General features: G+C 31.4%; 2 protein-coding genes across 4 annotated transcripts; one reads left to right on the top strand and one right to left on the bottom strand.

The window, feature by feature from the left end:
- Positions 1 to 4: 4 nt before the first annotated feature.
- Positions 5 to 3,989, bottom strand: Betacop (coatomer subunit beta). Its single transcript, XM_072889878.1, has 8 exons — positions 3,454 to 3,989; positions 3,044 to 3,377; positions 2,667 to 2,955; positions 2,243 to 2,583; positions 1,894 to 2,155; positions 997 to 1,809; positions 692 to 927; positions 5 to 606 (listed from the first exon to the last, which is right to left on the bottom strand). Exons 1-8 carry the CDS (start codon positions 3,819 to 3,821, stop codon positions 376 to 378), a joined length of 2,874 nt encoding a protein of 957 aa, XP_072745979.1. The 5' UTR covers positions 3,822 to 3,989; the 3' UTR covers positions 5 to 375.
- Positions 3,990 to 4,024: 35 nt separating this feature from the next.
- On the top strand, positions 4,025 to 8,776 carry LOC140664628 (tudor and KH domain-containing protein homolog). Of its 3 annotated transcripts, none has more exons than XM_072889881.1 (7): positions 4,025 to 4,111; positions 4,848 to 5,114; positions 5,396 to 5,575; positions 5,747 to 5,913; positions 6,116 to 6,333; positions 6,400 to 6,580; positions 7,518 to 8,776. In XM_072889881.1, the coding sequence occupies exons 2-7, from the start codon at positions 5,003 to 5,005 to the stop codon at positions 7,656 to 7,658; spliced, it is 999 nt and encodes a 332-aa protein (XP_072745982.1). In that variant the 5' UTR covers positions 4,025 to 4,111; positions 4,848 to 5,002; the 3' UTR covers positions 7,659 to 8,776. The 3 variants fall into 3 exon arrangements, with proteins under 3 accessions (XP_072745982.1, XP_072745980.1, XP_072745981.1); XM_072889879.1 differs by having other exon boundaries at positions 4,848 to 5,159; positions 7,518 to 8,774; XM_072889880.1 differs by having other exon boundaries at positions 4,055 to 4,185; positions 4,848 to 5,159; positions 7,518 to 8,774.
- The last annotated feature ends 6,164 nt before the right edge of the window (positions 8,777 to 14,940 follow it).

Raw genomic sequence — 14,940 nt, 5'->3', positions numbered from 1 at the left:
TGAAACATTTTTTATCGCTAAGAGTTATTTTATTTAAAAAGTTACAGAGATGCTGTTCCATATAATTATGTCAAAAAAGAATTAAAGAAACGAACCTTATATAGATAAAGTATTGCGTATATTTATTTCCTTAACTATGTGAATATATTTTATTATATTTATATACTCGCGTAGCATACTGCGTGGGTGACAAGTCTTAGTGTGTCTGCAGGAAATGTAATACAGTTAAACATGATATGAAATTAACGCGAATGTACATTGGGCATTTTAATATAATTGCGTATTGCAATACTGCGAGTGACCTAATGAGACTTTTTGTTTGCGATATAATATAGCTAAAGATATCCAAAGAATTTAATCGAAATAACATGCATTTCAAGCGGCTTGCACGACTTTAGTCTGCGGACCTTTCTGCGCCGAATTAATCTTATCACCAAGAGACAGGGCCATGCCTTGGCTCTTGGCTCTGATACGAATATGACCAACTACGGGTGCATCAAGTTTATTCAATGGTTTTTCGATGGACAAATTCGCCAAAGCGTCCTCGCCAAATATCGATTTAGCATACATATTTGCCGCCATAAATCCACATTGTCCGGAAAGAGCCTACATGAAGAGAAAATTGTGATTTAAAAAACTGATAGAAAATAGATAATGAAATAAATAATAAGAAAAAGATAAAAAATTGTACCTTTTCTGGCGTAAGACAACGCATATTTGTGGACTTTAACAAATGTGCAAGATACTCTCTCAAATCAGACAGAGTCGTGTTGACCGAAACTTTATTCTCCCACTCAAACTCGGCCCACATCTGACGAAATTCCGCGTCGGTACATGTCGCGGGTACTATGTAATCCATGATATCGATGTGTATATCGTTTAGAACAACAACGCTTCTATCGGAACCCGCTCCTGATACATCATAAACTGCAAGCACAAAAGAAATAGCCACATAATTGCATCCGGAAGCAACAACTTTCCAAGTAAATTGCTTACCAATATTTCCAAATATAATTCCGTTCTCCGTAGACGCGACTTTCACGTTCGCCTTGATAGAGGCGAAATCCCTCGGTGCGAGTACGATAGGTTGCGGTCTTTCTACTAGTTTTAGATCACCCATAGTGGCAAGTTCCAAGGTGCAATTCTGCAAAGTGTCTTCCGTTTGATTGACTATCAGTACGTCAAGCACAATGTCGTATTGATTGACATGGACCAAGGCCTCCGCATAGACTGGATCCGAGAAACCGGTGAGTTGAGTAACTTTACTCAAGACGCTCGGCGCTGGTGCGTCTCCGCTAGCGCCGGGTCGTCCTGCGACAGCTGCACTGAGACTCTGCTCGAATACATCGCCGGCACCACCGGCTAAGTCTGATCCTCGACTCAACTGCAAGAATTGAATCGCGTCATCGACTTGGACGATACTACCCGGTTTCTCCTTAGCTTTTTGATTTTGCGAATCCTCTTCTGCTTTCGCAGTTAACATCCTGCCAAGAGCATCGCGGCATCCCTCGGTGAAAACTTTTTGTACAAGTGGTGTTGGAAAAGCAAGCGATCTAAGGCACAAAGAGATCCTCTCCGCATCGTCGTGCGTCATTGCTTTCATAGGAAGACCTGAACGACCTAGTTGCAGCATACTGGACATTACCAGCATCGTCTCCGCTTGCAATCTGTTGCTCTTTTGAATGTTAGTTTCAAGTGTTTTATAACGAAGCGCTAACTTTGCCAATGTAGTAGCCAAGGACGCGCCGATGAAGAAGTCGCCCTCCATCATATATTGCACTAACGCTGGTCTCTTCTCCTCTTTTTTCCCTGAAAATTATTTCAAATTAATATAATGTAATATATTATAAAATATATTGTATACATCTTTAAAATTAAGAATTAATTACTTACGTGCAGATGTAGCGCTAAAAGCACTTTGTGTCGCGTATGTTCCATCAGATGTGACAAGTTGCGTTGGTGCAGCTTGTGAATTACCGTCTTCAGACTTTTCACCTGCTTGACGTTTATTTTCTGCCTCAAGCAACGGCAAATCACCTAATGCTGCACGTACGCGGCCCATTACAGCTTCTATGTCCTCCTTTGATGTGGCGTATTCACCGAGAATCCAAAGTGCGGCCCTGTGTACTTTTACAGACCGTATGTGAGGGAATACCTAATTCATTAAAATCAAAAAAATTAATTTCGATTTTTAATATTAATTATAAAAATATTCAATTCATACATTAAATCATGTGCGCACCTCCAGAAGTTTCTCGACGATCAACGGTCTAAGATTCTCGAATCTTTGAATGGCTTCACGAACAAATACAAGAACATCCGTAGCTGCCGCTTCGTTACTTTCTGACAGAAAATCTGTCAATACGGGAATGACAGTGGCGGCAACATCTGCGAACTTCATGGAACAAGCGTGAAGTGTTCGTACCAAGAGTTGACGGTATCTGCCAGCATCTTCATGCTCTCCGCCAGCTGTCCTGAGAACTTCCTTCTTTAAAAGTTGAACCATTTCCTCGATCGTACGAGTTGTAACCAAATCCATAGCTAGAGCTAAAGTCTTAGTTCTGACTTCTAAAGCTGGTGATCCTATTTACAATAAATGATGATAATAGTAATACACACAGAAGTTTTATTAACACAATTTGTTATTGTGATTAACAATACAATACCTAAAACACGAAGTACATCCATCACAAGATCTTGAAGTACTCTCTCATAAACAGGACTGTCTTTCATTGCAATAAGTCGATCGAGTACAATGAGCTTGACATTGTTATCGCTTTCTTTAACAACCAATTCGATATAGCAAGAGGCTGCGGCTTTGATCGCGGTTGGCGCACTGGAAAGAGTTACCAATGTGCCAGCTGCTTCATAACGCACTGCAGCGCTAGGTGAATTTAGCAAACTATAGATACATCTGATAAAGCGTGCCCTTTCTGATGGATTTGCAAGACAAACCTAGAATAGAATAATTTATTTTAATATTAATAGTTGCATCATTAAAGATCCACGCTTTGAAGCAATAATAAAATATATTTATTCATACCTTATATATCAATTCAACAATAACCAACTGTAGTATGTCGCCAAAACTAGGCACTTGATCGAGGCATGCAGCTAAATAAGCAAGAGCTCTACTCTGATCAGCATGCAACAACATTAGGAATGCATTTCTTCTGCATGACATGTCCTGCTCTCCTTCTAAATACTTTGCTATCACTTCTGGAGCATCTGGTATAAGAAATTCAAAGTTTCTATAAATAGTAAAAATAGCAAGCACTGCGTTGCGTCTGACATAAGAATGCCTGTGTTCCAGACAACCAGTTATCGCTGGCATCAGTGGTTCCAAAAGTTCTGGCTCCTTCAGTTTGCACAAAAACCTACAAGTAATAATGGATTCTATATTTAATTTTATTCTTATAACATAACCTATTATCAACAAGATCACTTCTATACCTTAGAGTAGATCCCCTGACAAACTCATTAGGATGCTGCAAATCTTTCCTATAAGCATCGCATACCAAGATCATCTCCTGCAGGAGCTTGCCATCGGCAGAAGTTTTTGGCACAATCTCCCAAAATATTAACAGCAGCTTCTTGATAGTGTGATTCTGCAGAGGTAGGACAAATCTGATGATCGTCATCAGCAGACCGGGTAATCTTTCGCCGCTCAAGATCATGTAAATGGTTTTCTTAAGCGAGTCAATTTTCGTCTGAACATTTCCTTTCTCAAGATCCTGCTTCAGCTGCAGCTCATTCAGCGGCTCCGTGTCGGTTGGGATGTTTATCAGAGTATAGCACGGCTGCTCGGTTATCGTACTCATTTTTTTTGCTTCTTTGTGAATCGTGAGCACGTACTTACAATTAAGAAAAACACGTGACAATAATCGATCTGTCAAAATTTACTCATCTAAAAACGAGCGTAAAGAAAAATGGTACGCATGTCTTACGTGTCAAATCGCGACGTTATGTTCGCAACAAGTACTTCACCGAACAAGCTGACGATGTCGCTAGTTACATGCAGCCAGAGAAAAGCGATGAAGCCTGAGAAGAGCCACATGGGCCACGCGTCACACATCACGTGCCGTTTTTCATACGACGCTTTTTCCTTGCTGTACGCTAGAAAGTTCAATTAAAAATCTTAATTTATTAAAACAAATTTCATCTCTTTTTTTAAATCCAATTTTTGTTAGTAAATTTTCATCAAATCTACAATATTTATTTTCATTTATTATATATACAGGTTCATGTTTTTGTAAAATGTGTTAAAATTTATTTCTTAAGTGTATACACACACACACACACACACACACACGCACACGCACGCGCACGCGCACGCGCACGCGCACGCGCACGCGCACGCACACGCACACGCGCACGCACACGCGCACGCGCACGCACACGCACACGCGCACGCACACGCACACGCGCACGCACACGCACACGCGCACGCACACGCACACGCGCACGCACACGCACACGCGCACGCACACGCACACGCGCACGCACACGCACACGCACACGCACACGCACACGCACACGCACACGCACACGCACACGCACACGCACACGCACACGCACACGCACACGCACACGCACACGCACACGCACACGCACACGCACACGCACACGCACACGCACACGCACACGCACACGCACACGCACACGCACACGCACACGCACACGCACACGCACACGCACACGCACACGCACACACACACACACACGCACACACACACACACACACACACACACACACACACATATTCATTAGTTTCGCATTTTATATATTTGTCAATTATAATTAATGTAATAACTGTAATAAATAATGTTGATTTTTTTCTTTATAGATACATGTAAAAGGAGAATAGTAATAATAGGAAGTGCAGAGAAAATAGCATTGGCTGTTAATCTAATAAAGGATAAAATTCAGTTGAAATTTGAACAAACAACAATTGCAAGAACGCCTAGATCATCTCCTAGTAAAAACAGAGCTAAAGACACAATGGACAATCAGCCTACTGTCGAGACTTATGAATTTTCTCTACCAAATGAAACTCGCAGAAGAATCATAGAAAAAAATGAAAATGATGTACAGCAGATAGAAAGATACTCTGGTGCAGAAACTGTAATCGAGAAAGACCTTGCTCATACATCTCAGAGTATTAATGTTTCCTCTTTTATTTAGTTTAATAATTTATTTTTACTCTCGGTTAATTATGTTTTGGTACTCAATTTTATTAGAATTACCACGTATTAAAAATTTTATTATACATTTTAAAGTCTTTATATAAAAATTCCATTTGTAATTATTATTTTTATATTAAGAAGACTCACAAGAGTCTATAGAAGCAATTATTGTATATAATAACTATATATATTAATTTCATTTTCATAGGTGATGAAAAGGGCATAGAAATTAGAACTAATGGGTATTTAGAAGTAGTCACTCCTCAGTTAAAAGTTAAAATTCAAGAGGAAAACAAAACTCAACCTGACTTGAATAATGACCTCACAGCCATAGATCCATCTCCTAACAACAGTATTGACAACAGTACTTTAGAGACTTCATCAGAAGGTACATAAAGCAGAAAACAACTTTATTTGTGCAAAATGTTAATCAATTTTTCAAATCCAATTCAAATAGTATTAACTGTTACACAAATACAAGACAAAGTAAAATTATATTGTTTTAATGTTTCAGTAATTTATTTGATTTTTATTGCTGTAACTAACTTTTGTTCTTAAGGATCTGATGACGAAACATTGTATGTATACGTAACTGCAGTGGAAACACCTAATCTATTCTGGGTTCATGTGGTTGGCCCCTGGAACGAAACATTAGAAAACTTAGTGAAGGAGATGACAGAGTATTACAATAAAGAAGAAAATCGCAAAAATCATGTTTTGACAAAGGTAAAAACATAAAAGAATAAAAGCTTTGAATATTATCATAACTTCTTTAAATATTTTCAAATCTAATGTGAAATCATTTTGAAATACCGTTTTTTTAATGTACTAAATAGCAAGATGTTCAAAATAATATATAAAAGATAATTAAACATTAATTTTCATATTAGTACAATTAATACTTATTTATAACGTTTATTAATTTTAGGTAACAAACGGTCAGCAGGTAGCAGCAAAATGCAGTTATGACAATAATTGGTATCGCGCCCAAGTGATAAGCGTAGATGATTCTCAGTGCGAGGTCTTTTTTACGGATTACGGAAATTTTAAGAGCCTTTCTATAGATAACATATTCGAATTGCGTACGGAAATGTTGTCCTTACGATTGCAGGCCTTGGAGTGTACGTTGGCGAATATCCAACCAAGGTAAATCGATTAATGATTCGTGGTTATTGATCGACTCCAATAATGACAACTGACTATTGTTATTAGGGGAAGTATGTGGGATCTCGAAACTTGCAAGAAGTTCAGCGAATTGGTTCACGTGAAGGAGAAGAAACCTCTTAGAGCTACAATTAAATGCTATGAAATGAGTCCGCTCGATCATGAGAAATGTCGTTATCCAGATTCATCGGTTCCTTGGATCGAGCTTTACGATAAGGATGGCGATAAGGTGAGAGACGAAAAGAATAAGCGGATTTCAAAATCCTAAATCTGTTAAATTTTTCTCAGTTTTTTCAAGCAAATAGTTTTACATTTATATACTTACCTTAAGAAAAGTTAAATAAAATGGGAAGAGCAAAACTGCTGTTTGAATATTATTAATATTGTCTGTAAATTAAACTTCAAGATAAGAATTCGGCATGTAGAGAAAAAATTCACTTGATTCTCTGATATAATCCATATAGAGCAATAGATTAATGGAAGCTTAAGTATCAATAATAGGAGAAGAATTAATAAGAGAACAAATTGCTAATATTAATACATAAATATTTATGTCATATATATATATATTTCGTTTGATCATTGATCAAACGTTTCACAATCCATTATGAGAAGAGTTCCTTTTTTTCTTTAAAATATATTCTTTTTTTGTGGCAAGTTTTGTAATAACTTGTTAACTATGTTTAACATCTGAGTTTATATTTCGCGCGAATAATTGCGTTATGCCACAAATGCTAAAGACTTGCCAAATTCTACCACGTTTAAAAGATGTAAACTGCTAAGACATAAATGCAAGACCTAGATAAACATAAGCGAGAGAGAGAGAGAGAGGGAAAGGGGGGAGAGAGAGAGAAAATCATTACTCATGCTGTGTTCTCATCAAATTAAAAATTAATAATTATATAGATATATAACTATTATAATAACTATTTTAATGTACTTTTATATATTATACATTAAAAAAAAAAAAATTAAAATTGCAGATAATTTTGAAACAATATTTCATATAACTTTTTATCTCAGATTTAAAAATTAATATTTCATGATATCTAGTTCGAAAATTCTGAAGCAACCTATAAATTCAGTGAAAGAAAATCTTACGTCTAACTATACATGTTCTTTTAAAAATGCTGCTTTATAAATGTTTTTTATTGTTTCCTTTGCAGGAAATTGATATTATAAAAACTCTGATAGATTCAAATATGGCCGAAAACTTCGATGTCTCTGGGAGTTCTTCTTCCGAATGCAGTTCAAACTACTCTCACGTTGAAATCGACTCCACTGTTACTTTAACTTTTAAGCTGTAGCGATTGACTCATCAACTTTTCTGAAACAGTTAGTTTTACCACATCAATCATAGATTCTTACTAAAGATTCTTTTTTTGTATAATTTTCTTATGTTAAAAGTCAAATCTATATACATTACACATATAAATTTTAGAAAAAGAAACTTAGTGTTAAATGCGTGATGATTCTATGAAAAAATGCTTTTTACTTTTCTTTTAAATAAACTATTTATGTGATTTAATTTTGATTATCTTAAACATAAACAATGTTAAAGACGTTTTTCTTTTAGTTGATAAGTTTAAGAATCTCAATACTTAATTGAAATAAAAGCCTAGCAATGCCGATAAAGAACCAAACAAGGTCTTGAAAGAAAGATCGAATATATATATATATATATTACAAAAATTTATAGAATTATATTTAGATATATTCGGATATAAATTCGTACAGTAATTGATTCCTGAATAATGGTGATGATTCACAAATAGTCAATTGATTGATGAAGTAAAACATCTATCCTTTTCTTTGGAATTGTAATTTTTATTAATTTTCTAGCATTCAGATATTTTGTTCTTAAATTTACCTTTTTGTACTTTTTCTTTCTTAGATTATGATGTAAGGAATAAAAAAAAGATTGTTAGATGTACGTACTCTTTTCATGTTATTATGTTCTTTATACATGTAAGATATAATTAATTTTAGTTTTCGTTTATATTGGAATTATACTATACATACTTGTGCCACGAAACAATATTCGCAATTTATTTTTTAGTAATCAATAATATTTGTTTTTCAAATTGTTTTAAAATTGACATAATAATAATAATATTTCTTTATAGTTTTTTGTATTTTTTTATTAATGTTAATATAAAAATATATATTAATACGCGCGCGCGCGCGCGCGCGCATACACACACACACACACACACACACACACACGCACGCACGCACACACACACACACACACATATATGTACACACAAATATATATTTTTTATTAATATTATATAAAAAAGTATAAATATTACGAAATCTAGTGGATAATTAAATTGCAACACAATGAAATAATTTTTAGCGGATTAACTGTTTTCTATAAGGATATTTTTTTAAGAAATACTATTTTTTTAAATAAATGTAAGCTGTGCACTTTTATAAAATAAAGATTTACTTAATATATCTGAATGATATTTTATATAAATCTCTTTATTATGTATCTCTTAATTACTGACAGTAATGCAGCAAATGACTATAAAAAAAAGAAATATGTATATATATATATATATATATATATATATATATATATATATATACATATATATACATTCTGCATTATGTATTTTTATACTATAGTTCAGTGCTCGGAGTTAGTTGCCCTTTTCAAGCCGATTTCCGAGGCGACGCTTCCTTTCTCCCACTAGCGCTCGAGACTCGACGGCTGAGCCGCCGAATCGCTTCAGGCGCGTCTCTGTAAGAAATATATTGGGATCCATATGTTAGGCACACAAATCGTCACATCATGAAAGTTTTTCTCGCTAAATAATTTTTCTTTTTATAAATAATTATAAATAAAATTATGTTAATAAATAATAAATGTAATAATAATAAATAATATAACAATAATATATGTAATATAAAATATATAATAATAAATTATATATATATATATATATATATATATATATAATAGCTTTACATAACATATTAATAATAGAATTTTTAATATTTTTACTTATAATTTATTATTATATATTTTATATCACATATATTATTGTTATATTATTTATTATTATTACATTTATTATTTATTGACATAATTTTATTTATAATTATTTATAAAAAGAAAAATTATTTAGCGAGAAAAACTTTCATGATGTGACGATTTGTGTGCCTAACATATGGATCTCAATATATTTCTTACAGAGACGCGCCTGAAGCGATTCGGCCGCTCGGCCGTCGAGTCTCGAGCGCTAGTGGGAGAAAGGAGGCGTCGCCTCGAAAATCGGCCTGAAAAGGGCAACTAACTCCGAGCACTGATGTATAATATCAGAGAGAAGCCTGAGAGGCGCCATGAAGCCGTTTTTGAGGGAACCCATTTTCACCGCGGTACAGTGGCGCTAACTGGATCGATTTTAGAGCCGGTGAAACTACGTAGTTGGATCGACTTTCCAGCGGTTCGCGTCCGTGCTAGATCCACAAATTATGGTTCGTGTCCGTGCTAGATCCATAACTGTGGATCTCAAAAGTACGAAACATATACATTCATTAATATTTTATTACATATTATTAATTGCAACTGTGCGTGATCTTTTTTCACTTTAACATATATCATGAAGTAATATATATATATATATATATATATGTATATATATATATATATATATATATATATATATATATATATATATATATATGTATTAATGTCGATTATGCAATTGACATACTTGTACGCGATTAATAATATGTGTCTTCTAATATTACCTTCCAAAGTTCAATTTTTATTAATAAAATATTTTACATAGATATCGGCAATGTACTTCACGAGCAGTAATGTATCTTAAAACGCTCGAAAATTCGCTTCTGAGTTATTATTACTCAAAATATGAAACAATATGGATTTATATTAGTATGTTTTATTACATATTATTAATAGCGCGTAGCCTTTTTTACTTTAGTATATACATATAGTGGAGTAATGTATATATAAGCACAAAATTAAATAATTTTATTAAATGATTGAAAAGTTATATTTTATATATATTTATATTAGAATATATATAAATACATATTATTTATATGTGTTTAATATAATTTTATTTTATTTAATTATTATAATTTTATTCAACAGTTTGACACGTTTAATTCACCTATTTGGTTTATTACAATTTTAACAACAAAATCCGTTTGATATACTAATTACAGGAAAAGAGAAAACTTTATTAATTGCTGCTAATTAACGCCAATTATGCAGTTGGCATACTTGTGCGCGATTAGTAATATGCGTCATTTAACATTCTCGAAAGTTCGTTTTTTTGATTTTTATTAATAAAACAATATGTATAAAGATCGGTAATGCTGTCCACGATCAGTTGACTGTCGCGGAATCGACAGTATTTTTATATATCAATATGTACATAAAAAGTCTTGAAACATAATCGGTTCATTAATAAGATTTTTAAATATAGTGCACCGCGAAATATAAAAAATGTCTTTAACATTTAAGTAATAAGATATATTGCAAAAATATTGCGATTGTTCGCATGACATAATGCAAAAATCATATAAATTTCTCCTCTAAACGATCATACAATATAAATGTGAAATAATTGATTATTACTGCTAATGAATAAAACTCTTTTCAACTCTTAAAACTCGATTCTTTAACAAGGTAAAAGAAATGCAGTTCACAAGTAATAACATATCTTTTAATATGTTTTATTTCTTATTAGAAGATTATATTTCGCAAAAAGGTATGCTGCAGTAGTTATTATGCACATCGAACAATAATAATATGCCGTCAAATATTTTAGAAAATTCCTCTCTGAATTATTAGAAAATATTTTGCGAGGAGAGGCCGTGAAATAATTCAATTCAAGCGGTACGCTCGGAAATTTTTATTCAGAGTTATTAGGAGAATATATTTCGCAAAGAAGGTATCGTTCTTCTCGCGGATTTTAGCGATACCTTCTTTGCGAAATATGTTCTCCTAATAACTCAGAAGCGAATTTTCGAGCGTTTTAAAATACATTACCGCTTGTGAAGTACATTGTCGATATTTATGTAAAATATTTTATTAATAAAAACTGAACTTTCGAGGATATTAGAAGACACATATTATTAATGGCGTACGAATATGTCAATTGCATAATCGGCATTAATTAACAGTAATTAATAAAGTTTCTTTTCCCCAAATTAATATATCAAACATCCTGCTTTTATAATTGTAAATTCAAAGCGACAAATAGATGAATTAAATGAGTCAACTGATGAATAGAATTACAGTAATTAAATAAAATAAAATTATATATTATAAATATGCATTTATATATCATATATGTAGTTATATAAGTGTCTCTTGCAACAATGATCTCGGTTAATTAATTTCGATGCCTTATTAAAAATTAAAGATAAGACATAGCCAGAAGGATATGTGATGAGAATGCTAGAAGGATGCGAAAAGAAAGAAATCAGAAAGTCAATAAGATATTGCGAGATGTTCCGCGGTAAACGAAATTCGAATTCTCTATTCGATCAAAAATCGAAAAGATTGATTAGCTATCGATCGAGTCTGCATGAATTATTCAGTTCAGGAAATTAGAAACGCCATACCGAAATAAGATAATGTATTCGCAAAAAATGAATATGATATAAAATTTAATATAAAATATATTATAAAATGTATAAAATACATTGTAAAATGTTATACAAAATACATATTATATATAATTAATTCAACGTTACATATAGAGAATTAATTATATTACAAATATATTTTACAAAATTTAATTAAAACGTCACCGAGAAAGGCAATTAGGAGCTAGCGCAGGTGTATACAAAATTTAATATAAAATATAATTTTAATTTTTAATTCAAAATAATTTTATTACATGGAATTATACGAAATATCCGAAATTGACCTATATAATTTATTAGAAATTTTAAAAACGTAATTGATATAGTCTATATCACGACCAAAAGATCGAATTATTAATAAATTTATCGATACGTCTCTCTCAATTAAGAAAACCTAGAATTTTAATGGAATTTTGTGTTATTATATGTATTCTTCCATTTCATGTAATTTTAATTTTTTACAATAAATATATAATAAATATAATTCATACATATAATATAACGCAACTTAAATCTATCTCTTACGCAATAATATCTTATACTATTTTAATAATATAATATAATATTTAAAATTCATATTTAATGTTCATATAATCTTATGCAATATAATATATAACATACCATAAATACAATGTTATACCTGTATACTACACATCTTAATATGAAAGATATGCATATAATATACATATTATATACGTACATACAATAAGTTACATGTACAATAAATAAGTTACATTTTTTTTACGTTTTTCATAATTAAACTAAATTTTATTATAAATATAATTTTAATTTTTACCTAATAATGTTTTAATACTTGTTTTTACAGTTTTTATGTGTAATTTATATTAAATTAATTTTTTATTTTATTGAAAAAATATTAAATTTTTATATTTTTACAATTTTATATTATCTTATATTTATATTTTTATATTTTTTTCCTTAAAAATAAATTTAATTTTATAATAGCTATAATTTTTCTTTTATTAAATTTTACGTTTTTTTTTAATTGTCTTAATAGCCCTAGCAGACTTAATTCTACTAGCTACAGCAGCAAAAATCCGATAAAACAAGATTTGGGGAGTCCTAATTGGAAATTTGCGATTACATATTTTTTACGCATTGTGGCCAGAATTGACCACGTATTTTCAACCAGTTGGACCTACCTTTTGTTGCTCCTGGCTATTCATTCTGACTCGATTTCTACGAGCCAAGAATTGAGGAAGAAAAACAACTTCTTCTACTGCCGGTAATAATTATCACCGGCAAATAAGACGATTTATATTCATTTAAGATCGTAAGATATTATAATACAATTGTTTTGTAAATGCGTATCATTAGTCGTCGAAAGTTGCAAAAGATATATAACAAATATAATCATGTATATACCGAATAAATTGTATTCTAAATGTAGACTTTATAAGCCTTCTTAATAGATATTCTTAATAAATAAAAATAATTTTTTACCGTGATATATTTTAAAACACCTTATTTATAATGAAATTAAAACTATTGTATATATTAATATATTATATATATTTAACTTGTCAAAATTTTAATAAATAGCAAATGTCCATTTGTAAAATTGCTTTTTTTTGTTATTGGGATTCATAATCTCAAATATTAAATATAACATAATGATAAGAAAATATTCTATTCAGTATATATATTCTTATCTGCTAAGAATATCTGAAAGTACTCTTTAGAAGATTTCTCTCTTAAACTAATTGTAAGAAGATCTTTTTAATGTTTATTTTAAAGAAATATATTATAAAGTTAAATGAAATATTCTTAAGCTGAGAATATAATTTTTTCGGTGTATGTAAAATATATTAGCATGCATATCAATCCCTCTGTCGGTGGGTGATTAAACATTTGTATCTTTAAAATTGTTTTATAAAAATCTAATATATATAATTAAAATAAATATTTCATGTATGTCTTGCATAAAACTGGAATAAATCATATATTTTTATTTTTTTTAATATTTTTCTTTTTCTTTCAATTTTAATATACAAATGGTATATCTATTTTAACAAAAGTTAAAAAAAAAAAAAGTAAATGAAAAATGTAATATAAAATTTTCTCTTGGAATACGTACAAAAAGAAATTTTTTTATAATTTAAAATTGACCAGAGTACGGCATGCATGCATTCCGCCGTTCGAGGGTTAAAGCAACTAATTTATCTACAATCTACATCTTTATCTACAAGTCTATTAATCTACATCTACAAATCTCTACACAAATCCGTTGCTTTAAAATATAATAAAAGCTTTTTATCACTCACCGACACTGATGTGCAACAGCGGAGTTGTTGATATTGAATCTATACGTTGTCTATAACATACAAATATAAAATATAAATTATAGCAGCGCTTAAAATAATTAATATTCAAGAATTTATTATTATATATACTTATCAAATTATTATTATGTACTCATCAAATTTTATATTCAATGCGTACAATAATAAGCAGATATATAAATATCGAATAATTATATAATTAAAAAAAAGAACTATTTTTTAAATAAATAGACTTTTATAAGATTTATGTAAAAGTCTTTATCTCTGAGTTTCTCTTGTTGAAATCAATCAACTAAATAAACTGAATTAAATCATATACGTGATTTATAATAATTAATCTACAAATAATAATATACAAATAATATTTACCCTGGGGTTGCTCCCCCGATGCAGGATGCCTCTCCTAGGCCTCCTCCTCCTCTCAGATTGTAAGGGACGTCAGGATCTATTGTTTTATACGCGCGATATACTTTTTTTAATTTGTTTAAACCGTGCAAAAGTAAAAACGCGCGATAGTTTGGACGGCACTTTTACGCGCGATACTTTGACGGCACTCCCGAATTTCGGAACGATCGAAAATCCCATTTCATCACGCACGAGAATCATACTTGAAGTCGACAAGTCGGGCGCGATCAAACTCCGAGCAAGA

The sequence above is a fragment of the Anoplolepis gracilipes genome, chromosome 4 (assembly GCF_047496725.1).
Source record: "Anoplolepis gracilipes chromosome 4, ASM4749672v1, whole genome shotgun sequence".
NCBI lineage: Eukaryota > Metazoa > Arthropoda > Insecta > Hymenoptera > Formicidae > Anoplolepis > Anoplolepis gracilipes.
This window is presented reverse-complemented; position numbering and strand designations above follow the sequence as displayed.